Source organism: Rhinatrema bivittatum, chromosome 2 (assembly GCF_901001135.1).
Source record: "Rhinatrema bivittatum chromosome 2, aRhiBiv1.1, whole genome shotgun sequence".
NCBI classification, from domain to species: Eukaryota; Metazoa; Chordata; class Amphibia; order Gymnophiona; family Rhinatrematidae; genus Rhinatrema; species Rhinatrema bivittatum.
The window spans coordinates 295862240-295879618 of NC_042616.1; the positions used below are offsets into that span (position 1 = coordinate 295862240).

A 17379-nucleotide genomic window follows, 5' to 3' on the forward strand; every position below is an offset into this window, starting at 1 on the left:
ATACATATACATTGGTTTCCCTTCATGCTACCTATGTCCTATGTAAATATAAATGTAAAATGTCCTATGTAAATATAAATGGTTTGCATTATATTTCAGTTATGCTAGACCTCCTTACCTCTTTGTTTCTTGTAATCCAATACTGTATAATCACAATGTTTATTGTAAATGTTTCATATGCCATATCTGTTTATGCGTTACCTTATACTCATAATGTTCCTTGTAACTCAATATGTTAGAATCTCAATGTTCCTTGTAAACCGAAACGATGTGTAAACGGTTATCGGGATATAAAAACCACTAAATAAAATAAATAAAAAAAGGGGAAATACAGATGTGGCCATGGAAGGGGAGATAAACAGCTGTGCATTACTTTGCAGTGCCAAACTTGGGTAGGGACGGCACCAAATCACCCTTTTATGTGGGTACTCAATACCAATAGGGAAGGGGAGTACCCTAAGCAATCCCTGCCCAGACTGGGTGCTGTTTTGTCCAGAAACTGCCCTGGGGGAGAGACGTAGGCTAGGGCTGAGCAGAGCCCGTGCTGGGCTGATGAGAGGGAAGAGAGAGAGGTAATCATGCTAAGTTACTATGAGAAAAGACAGAGGAATGGCAGAAAGCATAGAAAGAAATACTGTGATACAGAAAGAGATAAACACTGGGGATAAAGAAGCACCTTTGTGCCAATTTCCCTAAGCTCCTCATCGTCTCCGATTTCCAGTTGTTCTTCAGTACACCGTCATTCTTATAACATTAGCAGCTCACAGTCTTGCTCCCACTCTAGGGAACATCAAAGGGAAAGTCCAGGCAACCCGCCCTTTCTCCCTATTACGGAGGGGGGAACTACTCCACAACCAGAGGTTACTCAGACCCTGCAGCACATCTCTTCCTTATTTTCGGGTATGATGTGCACACTTCAACAAGCCCTGGCGCTGCCACCACGGCAACCATCTACTCCTATAAACATGGAACCTCCAGGATCAGGCATCCTACCATTACTTCCTGATCCCATTTCTTTCGAACCGAAAGAACCAAGTATCCCCCATCCACCCACACCAGACCTAAGCAACTTGCCTCAGCGTCCTCATTCACATCCATCTACCCCTTATCCTTCCGAGCCCGAGGAGGAACATCAACAACCATATTCACCTCCGGAAGATCTTGCATACCCAAAATTCATAGAAAAAGTGGGAAATGCCTTGCATCTTGAGATTCAAAAGGTGCCGGACCCTAGAGCAGATGCTTTAGATCTGCTAAAGATATTTGATTTACCGTCCGAACCAACCAGTCTGCCTTCACATAAGGTTCTGGATTCTGTATGTTATATTATGCACTGACTTTCTGAAGTACCTCATCTCTGCTGTATTCAAGAATGCTAGTTTGAAATTAAAGGAAACAAAGGACTCTGACTACATGCTGGAATGCAGCCAGCCAACACCCCAGACCCAGTGTTTGGGTAATTGCCAGGTTCTTGTGGCCTGGTTTTTGGCCTCTGTTGGAAACAGGATGATGGGCTTGATGGACCCTTGGTCTGTCCCAGCATGGCAATTTCTTATGTTCTTATGTTCTTACCCATTAGCTGATTGGTCTAATATATTCCCAAATCAGAAGCCCTGCACTTATCTAGAAATAACACTCTCAATATGTTCTGATTGGTCAGTATGGAAGGTATAAAAGGTTCTACACATTACTGGAACTTTGAGTGACTTGGTGATTATACATTTGTATGGACCTGTCGCTCCCTGGAACAAACTTATCTGTACTTTGTTCCAGTATCTGTCTCTATTCCCTTTGTCTCTGTCTTTCCCTAATAAAGTCTCAAAGTTAACTATTACAGCTGTGTTTTCCTTTAGAATAAACATGTGGTAGCAGAGGAACGGGTTTTCTTTTGCAGCTGTACCTTGCCTCTCCTGACTGATTGGACCAGAGAGTTGACCTTTTCCCTGCGCTTCGTGCTCAGCCCCCGGTCTGGACGAGAGGGTCTGGAGCCTCCAGATTTGAAAGTCTTAGGGACTTCGTCTGGTGTGAAGTTGTCTAGAATTTGCTGAAAGTCCAGCTGGGATTTTCTCTTGAGTATTGTAGTTGAGCTTTCGGTTTGATTTTCCTCAAAGGGGAGGAAACTACTGAAGGTATGTTGTTTGGCTAGTTTCACTTTGTTTTGCTTTTGTTTAAGCAGCCTGTCCGTCTTGTTGCTTAAAGTCCAAAGGTTACCGTTCGCTGCAACAGAGTTCCAGCGCCTGGAGTGTTGCTGGTGTGAATTTGGTGAAGGTAAGAAATACGTCACTTTGTCATAAGGGTGACTTTAAATTGTTTACTGTTTACCAATTGGTAACTTGTTTTATTGTCTAACTTCTGGTCTGCAACCATGGGAGGTCAGTAATGTGCTGTAGGGGTTAATTCTACTAGTCCACTTTGTTATCTCTTTGCATAGGCCTGCTGAGCTGTTCCTTTGTCTCTGGTCTGTTTCCCTGCTCTATAGTAAACAGTGCTTGCTGCAGAGCTCTGAGACTTTACTTTTAGAGGAAAATGTTGCTGCAGTGAGGTTTTCTTTAGTACCCCCTACCACCCTGACTTTTGGGTCCCTATTCTGTCCCTTGGCTTTTGTTCATATACCGATTTCTGGGACTATTACGGTAGAAGGAACTTTACACTGTGTTTCCGTTGGAGACAGTTTTATCCCGAAGGTGGGACATTATGCTTTTTAAGGACGAAAGGGGAGTACCTCCTGCTGGTTCAGGTTTGTGTTGCCCTGTGTCTCTCTTATCATTAAGGATGTGAATCGTTTTTTGACCATTTAAAATATCGTCCGATATATTTTAAATGGTCAAAAATCGTTAGGGCCACGATACAATACCAATTCCCCCGATTTATCGTCAAAAAATCATAAATCGGGGGAAGGGGGAGAGCACGAAAACCGGCACACTAGATCGTGAGGTCTTCAGCCGGCGCCATTTTTCAAAATGTCCGCCGCAAAATGGCGGCGGCCATAGACGAAAACGATTCGACGCAAGAGGTCGTTCCGGACCCCCGCTGGACCCCCAGGAAACTTTTGGCCAGCTTGGGGGGGCCTCCTGACCCCCACATGACTTGCCAAAAGTCCAGCGGGGGTCCGGAACGACCTCTTGCGTCGAATCGTTTTCGTCTATGGCCGCCGCCATTTTGCGGCAGACATTTTGAAAAATGGCGCCGGCTGAAGACCTCACGATCTAGTGTGCCGGTTTTCGTGCTCTCCCCTTCCCCCGATTTAGCCACGGACCGCCGCTACGGAGGACTCCCAGGTAATTTAATGCATTTGGGGGGGGGTTCGGGAGGGTGGGGGATTTAATTTAAAGGGTCGGGGGTGGGTTTTAGGGGGTTTTAGTGTGCCGGCTCACGATTGTAACGATTATGACGATACTTTACACACACAAACGGCAACAATACGATTCCCTCCCCCTCCCAGCCGAAATCGATCGTTAAGATGATCGAGGACACGATTCACATCTCTACTTATCATATCCTGCTGATTCCTCGGGACCCATACATCCTATATCCATTACCCCTTCCCTTCCTTATTTTACCCATGCTTTCACACTCCTTTGTCCCTGTTCCGTCTCCTTCTGCCCCTGCATTTTTTCCCTAGGTACTGATTGCGTGTGGCTTTCTGCCGTTCCTTTATCTCCGCAGGGAGTACCCTGCACTTTGTGTATTCAGAGGTTGCCCTTGCTACAGCGGTATATGCTGATGGGGCATATCTGGCTCTCTCTCTACCTTTTGTGCTTCTGCGGTTCATGTTGCATGTGGAATCTCTGTGTGTGTCTGTCTGTGCTTATCTTTTTCGTTTTGCTTTGGTGCTGTATAATCTCCTGGCTCTTCATGTGCTCTGGCTGTTTTACGTTTTGTAAGAGTTTCACCAAATATATATTTTACGTGCCTCATTGTACATCTTTGTGATATAGAAAAGATTTTAAATAACTAAATAAATAAACATTGCCTGTTAAAAACTTTTTTTTGTGTTGAGCTGTGGGTGTGCCCCTTTGTTGGTTGCTGAGACATGTAGTTTTCGTTTGGTGTACGTATGCCCTTTCTCCCCCTTCTTATGTATTTCTTTATGTTAAGCGGAGAGGGATCGGGGCGTGGTGACCAACCCCCCCCCCCCCCCCTCCCCTCCTTTCGTTTCTTTTGGGCATGCTGGTGGAGGTGAAGACCTCATTCCCCCCTCCCTTCAGCTTTCGCAGTGCTCTCTGGGATCTGGAGTTTTTCCGTGTGCCTGGCTGTGCTGGTTGAGTGTGTGTCTACCCCTCCCCTTGACATTCCTGGCATTCCTTTGGAGCAGGACATAGAGAAGGGGAGGGCTGGTGTGCTTCCCCTCGCCTCCTTCCATCTCGTCTAGGTCTACCTGCTGTTTTTTTTTTGCTTAGTTTCTCAGTCTTTTCTCTGTATACCAAAGTTCTGTAATAAACCTTTCGTCTCTAGTAGCATCTCCTGTTTTGTCCTTGTCCTGCTTGTTTCCATAGTTGTTTATTTACAACTATTTTCATTTAATTATTTGATTTCTTTTCTCCTTCGCAGAGGACATTTTGCTTTTCCTAGGTCCTAATCCCTATGTTTCCATTACATCTTTTCTGCCTCTGCAGTAGTACAAACAATGGACCTGCCTGCTTTTATTTTTGTGTGTAATTAGTTTATTTTCCAGCATGTGTTCTGGGCTGTGTCACAGTGTTTTTGTTACTAGTTTTTAATTATTGACCACTATTTTTCTACGGGAGTCACGGTATAACTGGCTTTCATGTCACCTTCTACTGGGAACATTTCACTACTTTGTCAGGCCATTTGCTGTTTTTAGGTTTAATAATTTGCATGCATGTTTTTTCAGCGACACAGATGACGTCCAGTTCCTAAATCTTAATAATTTGTTCTGTTTCGTTCCAACCCAATATGTAGTTACAGCATGCCCCACTCCGCGGTATGGCTGGATGTTTACTTTCCACATTCTTTCAGCAACACACTGTGGGTCGCTTCCTTGGACGGCTCACTGTCTACCAATGACATTATTGATCCCTTCAGGCCATTAGCTCTACCCCTGGTATTTCGCTGTTATAGCATTTGCTCCTACAGCTGTGTAACTTGGATGTGCCCCTGTGTTATCTTGTATTCCACTTATTTTGTATGGCATGTTTCTCTGGGCCTATATTTTTCCTTTTCCTCCTTCTTTCTGTGGCACCATCCAATTTTGGTTGTCTGTATATTCTGTGGTTCTGTTCTTTTCTCTTTTTCTCATTTCTTTTTAAGGTGATCACTGTTCTTTAATCTTTTTTGTTGCTTTTTTCTATTTGTTTTGAGTAATTGTTTCCAGTGCTGGATGGCACTTTCCTGCCATTGCTTTATGTATTTGGCGTACTTGATCAAGCATTTCCTGGTGTTTGTGCTTTCAAACTCTCCTTCCACTGGTAGTTAAGGGGTTAATTGTGCAGCTCTTAGTAACAAAAATCAGGTAGTTACGAGAAAGGGGGGTTGATTCAGTGTGGGCTTACTTCAGTGGAGGTCAGTGGGAAAGAGAGTACATGGTAAATTTCACTTATATTTTGAAAGTACAGAGATACTGACATAGTTTAGATTCTTTGTATACAGAGTGCCACTGGAAGAGTTGGGCTTCTTTGGCATGCAGTCATTAGTGGGGTTTGGTTCAGGCATTCAATGGTTTAGTACTCACATTAATACATTTAAAGCACTCCCTAGGTTTGTTTTCTTGTAATTCCTAATTGATTCTATTAACAATGTTTTGTAGAGATGTGTATCGTTTTTCGCCCGAAGTAGGAAATTCAACGAAATTTCCTACTTCGTTGGCATTTCGTTGTCCCCGAAACCCGAAATGAATTTTCCCCGACTTTCGGGGAAAATTCGGTTTTCGGGTTTGCCTGGGGAGAGGGGCACAAATTTTTTTTTTTAAATAAAAAAAACACCCCAAACCACCCCAAACATTTAAATTAGCTAATACCCCCCCCCCCGATCCTGATCCCGATCCCTATCCCTCCCTAACACTTACGAAGATCCCTGGTGGTCCAGCGGGGTCCCGGCCTCCATTTTCCCTCCGTGCCCTCCGTGCCAGTGCAAGCCGCGCGCCTCAAAATGGTGCTGAATAGTGAATAGCCCGAACTACCATGTCACAGGGGCTTTCGGCGCTATTGGCCAGCCCCTGTCACATGGCCATCGGCGCCATCTTGTGCTCCTATCATGTGACAGGAGCTGACCAATGGCGCCGAAAGCCTCTGTGACATAGTATGGGCAAAGGCTATCGGCGCCATTTTGGTTACTGGCAGCCGAAAACGAAATCGCTCCCGGACCCCTGCTGGACCCCCAGGGATTATTGGCAAGCCTTGGGGGGTCAGGAGCCCCCTCCTGACCCCCCCAAGGCTTGCCAATAATCCCTGGGGATCCAGCAGGGGTCCGGGAGCGATTTCGTTTTCGGCTGCCAGTAACCAAAATGGCGCCGATAGCCTTTGCCCATACTATGTCACAGAGGCTTTCGGCGCCATTGGTCAGCTCCTGTCACATGATAGGAGCACAAGATGGCGCCGATGGCCATGTGACAGGGGCTGGCCAATAGCGCCGAAAGCCCCTGTGACATGGTAGTTCGGGCTATTCGGAGGCGCGCGGCTTGCACTGGCACGGAGGGCACGGAGGGCAAATAGAAGCCGGGACCCCGCTGGACCACCAGGGATCTTCGTAAGTCTTGGGGAGGGATCGGGATGGGGGGGGGTTGTATATGTATGCTTTAAAACGTTTTTAAGTGCTTGGGGTGGGTTTTTTTTAGCTTCGATTACTGATTCGTTTTTCGGCCCCGTTTTTGGGTTTCCTCGTTTCGTTTTTCGGGAAAACGAAATGAGAAAACCCGAAATGTACCACGAAGTACTCGAACCGAAAAACGACCCGGTAGAAAAAAACGAAGCACATCTCTATGTTTTGTTGTTTCACACGTTTATTTTCCCCTGGCAGTGTTGGCAGTGATCTCTTTGTAGCTTAGTGTCCTGCTTGTGAACACACTTTGTTTCTTTACATTCTGTTTTTTTTAGGTGTTTCTCACCAGTGTTTGAATATAACCTGTCTGTAGCTGACTGCAGGGAGTCCATTGAGGGGACTCCTGCTGGACATCCGGTGAGGCACAGATGCATCGACAGTTTCTATTTTTATGACTTTTCAGTTACTTTTACAGATGGTGTTCTGTGCTGAGATTATAATCCTTTCTTTTTTACTTCCTGCGTTACAGGAGTTGTATTTGTTACTAACATCTTACTTCCTGCATTACATTTTCTGCCACTGTTTTTCTACTTTTTATTTGCTAGAATTCTGTTTTCCCTGTGCCATAGGAGAGATGAAGAGACTTCCTTTACTAAATTGATCTGTTTAGTTTCCCAACTTTGACAGTAATACAAGCCCAAATATGTTGTATGGCTGTCTGCTTATTTTCCCCCTTCTAATTCTATCGATGCTAGTAAACTCCCTGGAAAGTTTCCTGTCTTCATGTGCCTTTCTATGGACTTTACAATCTTTTGCAATTTCCCTGGTGTTTTTATTCTCTAGTGTAGCCTGCAAGCATACCTGCAGCACGTTGCAGCCTATGCCAATACCGTGGTGATATATGACAATGCCGTTTATGCCTTCTGTTACCCCTATATCCCTTGGGATACATGGTGTTTCAATACATGTTGTAAGTTTTCTATGATGTCATCAATCGACGCGGATATATTTAGCAAATATATAGAGAGGTCATGTATACACATGGTAAGGTGTCACCCAATGAATGTGGGAACACAAAGAGGTGAAATATACAACAATAGGCAATACTGGGGACAAGAAAGATGGTGTGTAATGCATGTTGTAGTTAACATTTTAGATGATAAAATATGCCCAACTGGTTTTCAAAAGTTGAGTCTGTAGGGACGACTTCTGGCTTTTTAACAGTGGCCTAATGACCTTTGCCATGGACATGTGTCTGCATTGTTTACATATAGGGATAGGTTTACACAAATATTGAACGGATATTGTTTGATTAACTAAATAAAGTTTTCATTTCAAAAAACAAAAAAAAAGGGAGATGAGGGGAGGAGTTGATTCAGGATTTGGGCTATTCTATTGAAGGGTGTGTATGTATACAGAGGGAACTTTGGCATGGGTATGCTGATTAGTTTGTTTGTTTATTTTGAATGTACAAAAAAACATTGAACGAGTTATGCTTCTTTAACGTGCTATAGTCATTACATTTCAGTAAACCTCACTTGCTTTTTCTTGCAAATCCTAATTGCTTGGTATTTCATATTGAATTTCAGCTCTGAGTGCTGCTGACCGAATTCATTCTTTAAGTTTATACCTAACTATTGGTATTATTTTTTGTATGTTACCTTTCCTTTTATTCAGGTCAACGTCCTTCCTGTCATGAATATATTCAGGCTGTATTTTGTTTTTCTACATTTTTTCCATTTTTATTTTTATTTTTCCATTTTTAAACAGAATTCTGGTTTTTGTTTTCCTGGCATTTTTCAAACGCGTTTGACACTCCTTTTTGGTTTGTTTTTACTTTTGTTTTCATTTTTGAGCTCAAACATATGTGTTAATTGTTGTCTGTCTGGATGTTATGAAGACATCGTATGTCTATTTGTGTAATAAATTGATATATGTTGGTCTTGTGAAATCTATGTTCTATGTAGTGTCTGCCATGAGTTGTCTGTGATTCTGTTTATTACATTTGACACCCACACCCACACACATGTTCCAAATACATGCATATTTCATTAAGGCCTTGATTAGTGAAAGATTAATACATCCTACTGAATAACATGAATATTCCATTGATTGTTTGAATTCAGAGCTTGTCTTAGCAAGCCAGCCCAACAGTACTTCATTATATGACCTGAGTTATTTACTTATTTGGCCTGATTTCTTTTTTGTTTTATTCTTTACCCTGATGAAGTTTTCTTGATCACATGAATTAATGTACCTTGATCTGCCATGCGATAATTGATTGTTATATGTATTTGGTTATTATGCCTTTTTGCAAGTGCCATGATTTAAATTTCCAAACTTCATAATATATTTTGAGGTTATGCAATTTTCACACTTGTAGAAATCTTCAGTTCAAATATTTCTATTATGTGTTTCTTGAAATGTTCTTTTATCTCTATTTATATGCTAGTATGTTTACATTTGGGATTCCAGAGGGGAAGGTATAATATTTTCTTATTTCTGATTTTTTATTTTACTACATTTCTTTTTACTTGTGCAAAGACTCACATTGATGGTTTAGCAATCCTGCAACGAACATTATTTAGTTTTAGATCATATAACATGCTAAAGACTTTCTCACAGAATCATCTGTCACTTGTTTCTATGATTATCTCCTATTACACTCAGACTTACCATCATTTAAGATGGGTATCAGTCCCGCTTTCTCAGATGTACCCGAAGATAAATCAGTATTACTAGCCCTCATCTACATTAATAGCTTATACCCCTTGACTAGAACTGGTTTAGAAGCTTTTCCATCCATAGTTGGATCATCTCTTGGACAGGTGACTGCCACAGTTGAATTAGGACTGTCCATACAGCGATTGTTTTCACTGCTACATACTACATGTTGTTGTCATAATACTGCATAGCGCTATCAATACCCTGCCGGACTACTATGATGTTTTGGACTTTTGCTATGCCTTTGCCTACCATGCGTATGCCTCTGCCTTTGACGATTTGGATCTTCCATCGCTGCTGCCATGCCCAGGCTGCCCGGATTGAACATTATGGTCAATTCTTCATCTGCAGTGCAAGATCAAGTAACTACTATCCGTCAGCTTTTAATGATGGACATACATGAGCTTCCCCATGAATTAAATGGGTAGGGAACAATAGTGGGGGTTTAGCCAATGATGGGTAAGATTCCTTCACCTAAGGCTAGCTTAGGATGTAAGGGACAACCTAAGACAGGCACCCACGGCCCCGCCCATATGTGAAGGGTTTCTAGGCAAAAACCCTTCAAGAGGGGAATGTATGTTATATTATGCACTGACTTTCTGAAGTACCGCATCTCTGCTGTATTCAAGAATGCTAGTTTGAAATTAAAGGAAACAAAGGACTCTGACTACATGCTGGAATGCAGCCAGCCAACACCCCAGACCCATTAGCTGATTGGTCTAATATATTCCCAAATCAGAAGCCCTGCACTTATCTAGAAATAACACTCTCAATATGTTCTGATTGGTCAGTATGGAAGGTATAAAAGGTTCTACACATTACTGGAACTTTGAGTGACTTGGTGATTATACATTTGTATGGATCTGTCGCTCCCTGGAACAAACTTATCTGTACTTTGTTCCAGTATCTGTCTCTATTCCCTTTGTCTCTGTCTTTCCCTAATAAAGTCTCAAAGTTAACTATTACAGCTGTGTTTTCCTTTAGAATAAACAATACTCTATTAGAGAAATCCTGGGAAACACCATATAACTTGCCATCAGTCTCCAGGAAGATGGATATAAAATACAAACTAAAACAGTCACCTTATTACGCTACGCCTCAACTCCCACACAGTTCAGTAGTTGTAGAGTCTGCTTTTCAAAAGGCGAAAAAATCCAGAACCCATTCAAACACTCCACCGGGGAAAGACCACAAGTCGTTGGATGATTTCGCAAAAAAGACTTTTCAGTCTGCTATGCTAGCAGCGCGTATTGGACAGCATCAATTCTACATGGTCCAATACCTCTATGATTCCCTGCAGCAAATAAAAACACTGATTCCATCAACAGATTTAAGCACACCTCAACCTATTTTAGACATGGAAGAGGGAATAAGACATCTTCTGCGTTCTATTTACAAATCCTTTGAAACAACCTCTCGCACTTCGGCATCGGCGATAGCAGCAAGACGTATAGCATGGTTGAGAGCTAGTGCAATTAGAGATGATGTTCATGACAAATTAGCTAACTTACCTTGTCGAGGTGATAACTTGTTTGGAACTCAATTACAAGAAACAGTTTCAAAATTAAAAGAGCAATCGCTAGCAGTTCAATCGCTAGAAAATCCATCGACTTTCACTACGACGCCTCGAAGGTTTTACCCTCAGCAAAGAAGACAACCTTTCCAGAGAAGAACATACAGACCATACATTCCATATCGCTCATACAATTATCAACAGCCTCAGAGACAACAAGTCTCCCAACCTCAGCCTCGGCGGAGAAGGCCAAGAAATCAACGAAATACAACACAACCTTTGACTTCCACCACAAAAAGCCAACCGTCTTTTTGAAGGTAATAGGGCCACCCCACTCTCTACCTCCCCTAGCAGGAAGAATACAACAATTTTCACAAGCATGGTCAAACATAACATCAGACCGTTGGGTTCTCAACATTGAAGTGGAGGGATACCGTCTCCCTTTCTCAACAACCCCCCCTTCCACATTTACCAACACGACCTATTACCAGGAACAACCACCTTCAGTTATCACAGGAAATATCTCACCTCCTTCACCAGAACGCAATTCAAATTATACCACGTTCCGCATGGAACAAGGGGTTCTATTCCAAAGAAAACAAACGAGCTACGGCCGATCCTAGACCTCAGAGAGCTCAACAAATACTTAACCAAAGAAAAGTTCAAAATGGTATCCTTAAAGTCCATTCTTCCGCTACTCCAACCCAACGATTGGATGTGCTCCCTAGACCTAAAGGATGCATACACGCATATCCCAATGCATCCCACCTCGTGGAAATACCTCAGTTTTCACTATGGAGACCGCCACTACCAGTACAAAGTGCTACCTTTTGGACTGGCGACGGCACCGAGAGTCTTCACCAAATGTATGGTGGTGGTGGTGGCGGCCCACCTCAGAAAAGCAATGATACAAATCTTTCCATATCTGGACGACTGGCTCATTGTAGCATCAGACCCAGTCACCTTGCAACATCAGGTTCAACAAACCATTCAATGTCTACAGACATTGGGCTTAGTAGTGAATTTTCAAAAATCCAAACTAACTCCGACTCAATCGCTTCAGTTCATCGGAGCACTTTTAAAAACCCCTCTGAGCAGAGCGTTCCTACCAGAGGACAGGAGAAAGAACTTAAGATCCCTGTTACTGCATACGAAATGGCAAAGAAAGGTTTCTGCTCGTCAAATTCTAACTCTGTTGGGCCATATGTCGGCAGCGATATACACAGTGCAAAACACCAGACTTCATATACGCCGACTGCAGTGGGGTTTGAAACAACAGTGGTCTCAACACCGTCAGCCACTATCACACATGATAACGGTCACATCACCAATGTTACTAGACATCAATTGGTGGTTACGCCCAAGGACTCTCACAAACGGTTCGCTGTTCAGAGTACCTCCACACAATGCGGTCCTAACTACAGATGCATCACATATCGGATAGGGAGCCCATCTAGACCATTTAGAAACACAGGGCCGTTGGTCACCCAGCGAATCCACTATGCAAATCAATCTCCTGGAACTTCGAGCCATACGAAATGCTTTACAGACCTTCCGAGCACATCTACAGGGCAGAAGAGTCATGGTCTACACAGACAATCAAGTTGCCATGTTTTACATAAACAAGCAAGGAGGGTCAGGTTCGTGGAACCTTTGCAAAGAAACACTCCAGATTCTGGAATGGACAACCAAACATTCCATACATTTGCAAGCTACATATCTCCCAGGAGTAATCAACACCAGAGCAGACCATCTCAGCAGGGTGTTTCACCCACACGAATGGGCACTCCACCAAGAGGTAGCCGACACAATCTTCCAGAGGTGGGGCACTCCTTTCGTGGACCTCTTCGCCACAGAAACCAACAAGAAGGTACAACGGTTTTGCTCCTTAAAAGCCAGCAAACACAGACTGACACAAGATGCTTTCCTCCTATCATGGACCAAACATCTCATGTACGCATTCCCACCGATTCCACTACTGAACCGAACAATACAGAAATGCATACAGGACCGAGCAGATCTCATACTGATAGCCCCAGCATGGCCGAGACAACCATGGTACTCATACCTGCTCAAACTCTCTATCGATCGTCACATTCCCCTTGGAAACAGAGAAGATCTTCTCTCTCAGGAAGACGGCACTCTTCTTCACCCGATGCACGACTTCTTACACCTAACGGCGTGTTGACTGAACGGGACTTACTAACGGACATGGGACTATCCACTCAAGTCCAGGACGTATTGATAGCGTCCAGAAAACCCTCCACTCGAAAAAACTATTATTCGAAGTGGCACAGATATACTAACTGGTGTACGACTCGCCAGCTAAACCCCCGAAATTGTACACCAAAGTTTCTTATGGACTACCTGTATTCACTATATGATTCCGGCCTAGCCACGGCCTCTATTCGAGTTCATCTCAGTGCAATTGCAGCTTTTCATTTACCTGTTAATGGAAAATCAGTATCCACACACCCGTTACTTTCTCACTTCATGATTGGATTATCTCATCTACGACCTCCATTATCAAAACCAAGAATTCCTTGGGATCTCAATGTAGTTTTGGAACAACTGATGTTGCCACCGTTTGAACCAATGGAGGTGGCGCATATGAAGTATCTAACCTGGAAAGTAGTCTTTCTAGTAGCAATTACATCAGCACGCAGAGTCAGCGAATTGCAAGCTTTGGTCCATTACTCGCCATACCTAAAGTTATTTCAGGACAGAGTGGTACTTCGTACACACCCTTCCCTTTTACCTAAAATTGTATCAGCTTTCCACCTAAATCAGGACATAGTTCTACCTACCTTTTCGCTGCCACCACATCAAGACGAGCGGCATCAATCGCTTCACACATTAGACTGCAAGAGGGCCTTGCGTACTTACTTACAGCGAACAAGTACCATAACGAGACCATCCCAACTATTTCTCACCTTTAACCCGAATGCTCCAGGACTACCGGTAGCAAAACGCACCATATCCGCGTGGATAATCCACTGTATAAAATTCTGTTATGAGAAGAGGAATCTCTCCCTCGCTTCGCCCCCTCACGCACATCAAGTGCGAGCACTCTCCACATCCATTGCACATCTCCAGCAAGTAACACCACTGGAGATATGCAGAGCAGCAACTTGGTCTTCTGTACATACCTTCACGGAACACTACTGCATAAAGCAACAATTGACAGATGATACTACGTTTGGACGTGCAGTACTAAATACTATTATTCACTAGATTGGAGTGCTCTGTCCACTCAATGGGTCACGCCAAAAAAAAAAAAAAGAGACATATATAATACAAACAGGCGTGACCTTTAGCTGGGGACTCCCATAACAGCATGGCTGATTCAGCCTGCTATCGACGGGAAAAGCAAGTTTGCTTACCGTAAACGGTGTTTCCGTAGATAGCAGGATGAATCAGCCATGCGACCCACCCTCCTCCCTGGACAGATCACTTCCTACAACGATTACAGCTATATTACAGACTGAGGAGAATCTGTTTCTACCAGCACGGGAACCTTCGCGCAGCCGCACAGAGCAAAGCTCTGTATCTTACTTAGACAAGCTCTGCCTCCCGGGCCTGAACGGACAGCCCATAACAGCATGGCTGATTCATCCTGCTATCTATGGAAACACCGTTTACGGTAAGCAAACTTGCTTTATGACCATTCTATCTAACTGCAGTTAGCGGTTTCTGTCCTTGTTTATACATAAGTTCTTTGTGAGACCTTGTGTCCAGTAATAAGGAGGTTAGCTCCTCTATATTTTGATTTGATTTGATTTAATTATATTGATAATTATTATAATTACCCGTCTGTTAATTAATTAATTAATATTGATTTTATATATATATTGTTTGTTGTGATATCTTGTGTCCAGTATTAAGGAGGTTAGCTCCTCTACATATATACTCTTATTTGATTTGATTTGATTTAATTACATAGCTATTTGTTAATTATCTGCCTGTTTCTTGTAGTTTTTAAAGGTATACTTACCCCTGAAGAAGCTGCGAGGTTGCAGCGAAACATCGGCCGCTGTCAGGTATATTGACAGTGATATTACAACCATTGATACTGTGTGTATATCATTTTTAGATTTTTTGTTAACCAATTTTGATGGATGTTATATGAACTGTTTAGACGGGCTATAAGTCTAAACTACAAAATAACTATTGACAACTTGTGAAAGAAATATTGATTATTGTTTTGGAGCCTCCATCAATATATAATTATTAGTGAGTGGTGCCTTTTGCTGTTTAATTTTGATACATAGGACCCATTAAGTGCTCTTTTTGTTCTTCTGGGTACCATACATAACATTGTGAGGGCTGAAGAAGAGCTGGATGAATGGATTCTGAACTATACCATCCACATCCTGGTGGGATTATTAGAAAAAAACAACAGCAGAATAATGTGCGGCAATCAATTAAACTGGACAATACCACTTTAACCAAAACACTAGTATTTTAATTCAATATGTGCACACAGCAATTGTGCACAAAGGTTTAATCGTAGAGTAAAAATGAGTAATCACACAGGGCTCTGTGCACATGTTGAATTAAAATACTAGTGTTTTGGTTAAAGTGGTATTGTCCAGTTTAATTGATTGCCGCACATTATTCTGCTGTTGTTTACCTAAATGTGTGTGCTCTTGACTCCGTTCTCCCTGTATGCTTGGGGATTAATTAGAAAACCAGGTAGGCAGAGAACACCCCCTCCTGCACCTTCATCTTTCTCCCCTGATCCTCTGTGAAGCAGCCATCATGCAGGATGCACAGCTGCATACCCCAGAGGTGACTGCACAGTCAAGGAGCTACCATTTTGCTCTCTGCTTAAGAAGTCTTTTATAAAGTACAAGGGGGATCAGTGTTTCTGTTGTCTGCTTCTGAAAGTTCCCAGGCTCCTGTGCATTGGGAGAGGGAGGCGAGATAAAAATCCAGTAGAAAGGGGTAGTGAATTGTGAGTGAATGACTCAAAGATTAGAAAGACTCAGTCTGTTGACAACTGTTTGCAATACAAGTCACTTTTGGGTTCAATTTTGCGCTGCCCCCTGGTGAGCTGACGTTTCGCCTACGGTTGTTTCCCTCTAAAGTGAAAAGACCAGCTGCACTGCAGGGATCTGTCAGTACCCGCGATCACTGCACCTATCTTTTCTAGAAGTCACAAAGCCCACTGTGGAAAACCAGCCCTTGGGGATTTCCTAAGGAAATCCCTGCACTATCGACCAGCACCACCCAGCTCTGGGCCTCTCCCCTTTTTGCTGCAAGTAATAATCAAATTCATTGACTTGAGTAAAGACCGATGTATCCCTGTCAATCGGCTTTCTGACAATTGCCTCACACCAGTCAATCTATCAAGCTGCCCACTTAGCTGCAAAGCCTTGGAGAGACTTTTTATCTGATGACTTTGGGCTGAATTTCAGAGGGAGAGGATGTTCCTTCTTTCCCTTTGAAAACTGCAGGTGGAGACCTACGCACCCACTCTTAATGTTTGCAAATCTACTGCTAAATAATTTGAGTAGATTCAAAATATCAACCTCAGATCATTATTTTTGGAAATGGGCCCAAAACCAAGCCCTGGGAGTCCGTCCCTCCAAATCAGGCTGGAAGCGTGCTCCACTAGCCAAACCGAAGGAGGGAAATTCCTGGGTTTCCTGTTTACCCGGGTCCGTCGCTAGAGTTACCCACATGAACGGCTGTGAATTAGCTCTCTAGAAGTATGTGTGATGTTCTCCGCAAACCCACTTTTAGCCGGATGCGGGGGATGGGGGTGCGGCATTCTTAGGCCATGTTTTGGGCAGTTTCTTAAGTAAGACACCTAGTTTCAAATCAGTGCTCATTAGGGATGTGAATCGTTTTTGAACGATTAAAATTATCGTCAGATAATTTTAAAATCGTTCTAAATCGTTAGAGTGCATGATACAATACATCAGGGGCATTTGTATTGTATCGTTAAATAGGGCACGGGAATTATTTGGGGGAGGGCGGGAAAACTGGCACACCAAAACAACCCCTAAACCCACCCCGACCCTTTAAAACCAATTCCTTACCCTCCCCCACCCTCCCAAACCCCTCCAAAATATTAAGTTACCTGGTGGTCCAGTGGGGGGGTGTCCCGGCGCGATCTCCCGCTCTCGGGCCATTGGCGCCATTTTGGCTGCCACTAATTAAAATGGCGCCAATGGCCCGATAAAAAAAAAACCCACCCGACCCTTTAAATCGACCCCCCTTAGCCTCCCCCACCCTCCCGACCCTTTTTTTTTAGGGAGGCCCGTGCCACTAAAAAAAAAAAACCCACCCGACCCTTTAAATCGACCCGACCCTCCCGACCCCCCCAAAACCTTTTAAAATTACCTGGTGGTCCAGGGAGGCCTCGGGGGGCCTCGGGGAGAGATCCAGGGGGGCCTCGGGGAAAGATTTCCTGTTCC

The 17379-nt window shown here is 43.4% G+C and overlaps 1 protein-coding gene across 4 annotated transcripts in view; it reads left to right on the plus strand.

The window, feature by feature from the left end:
• The first annotated feature begins 1578 nt into the window (after window positions 1-1578).
• Window positions 1579-17379, plus strand: part of LOC115084588 — a 41736-nt gene continuing 25935 nt past the window's right edge. The window contains exons 1-3 of one of the 4 annotated variants that reach the window (XR_003854599.1): window positions 1579-2268; window positions 7053-7134; window positions 14930-14994. Coding sequence is in view for 1 of the 4 variants with exons in the window: in XM_029589651.1 (XP_029445511.1) it covers window positions 11819-14188 (2370 nt within the window). In the remaining 3 variants the exon portion in view is untranslated. Of the gene's footprint in view, window positions 2269-7052; window positions 14754-14929; window positions 14995-17379 lie in introns of those variants that run through there. The other 3 variants (XR_003854600.1, XM_029589651.1, XR_003854601.1) reach the window with 3 other exon arrangements.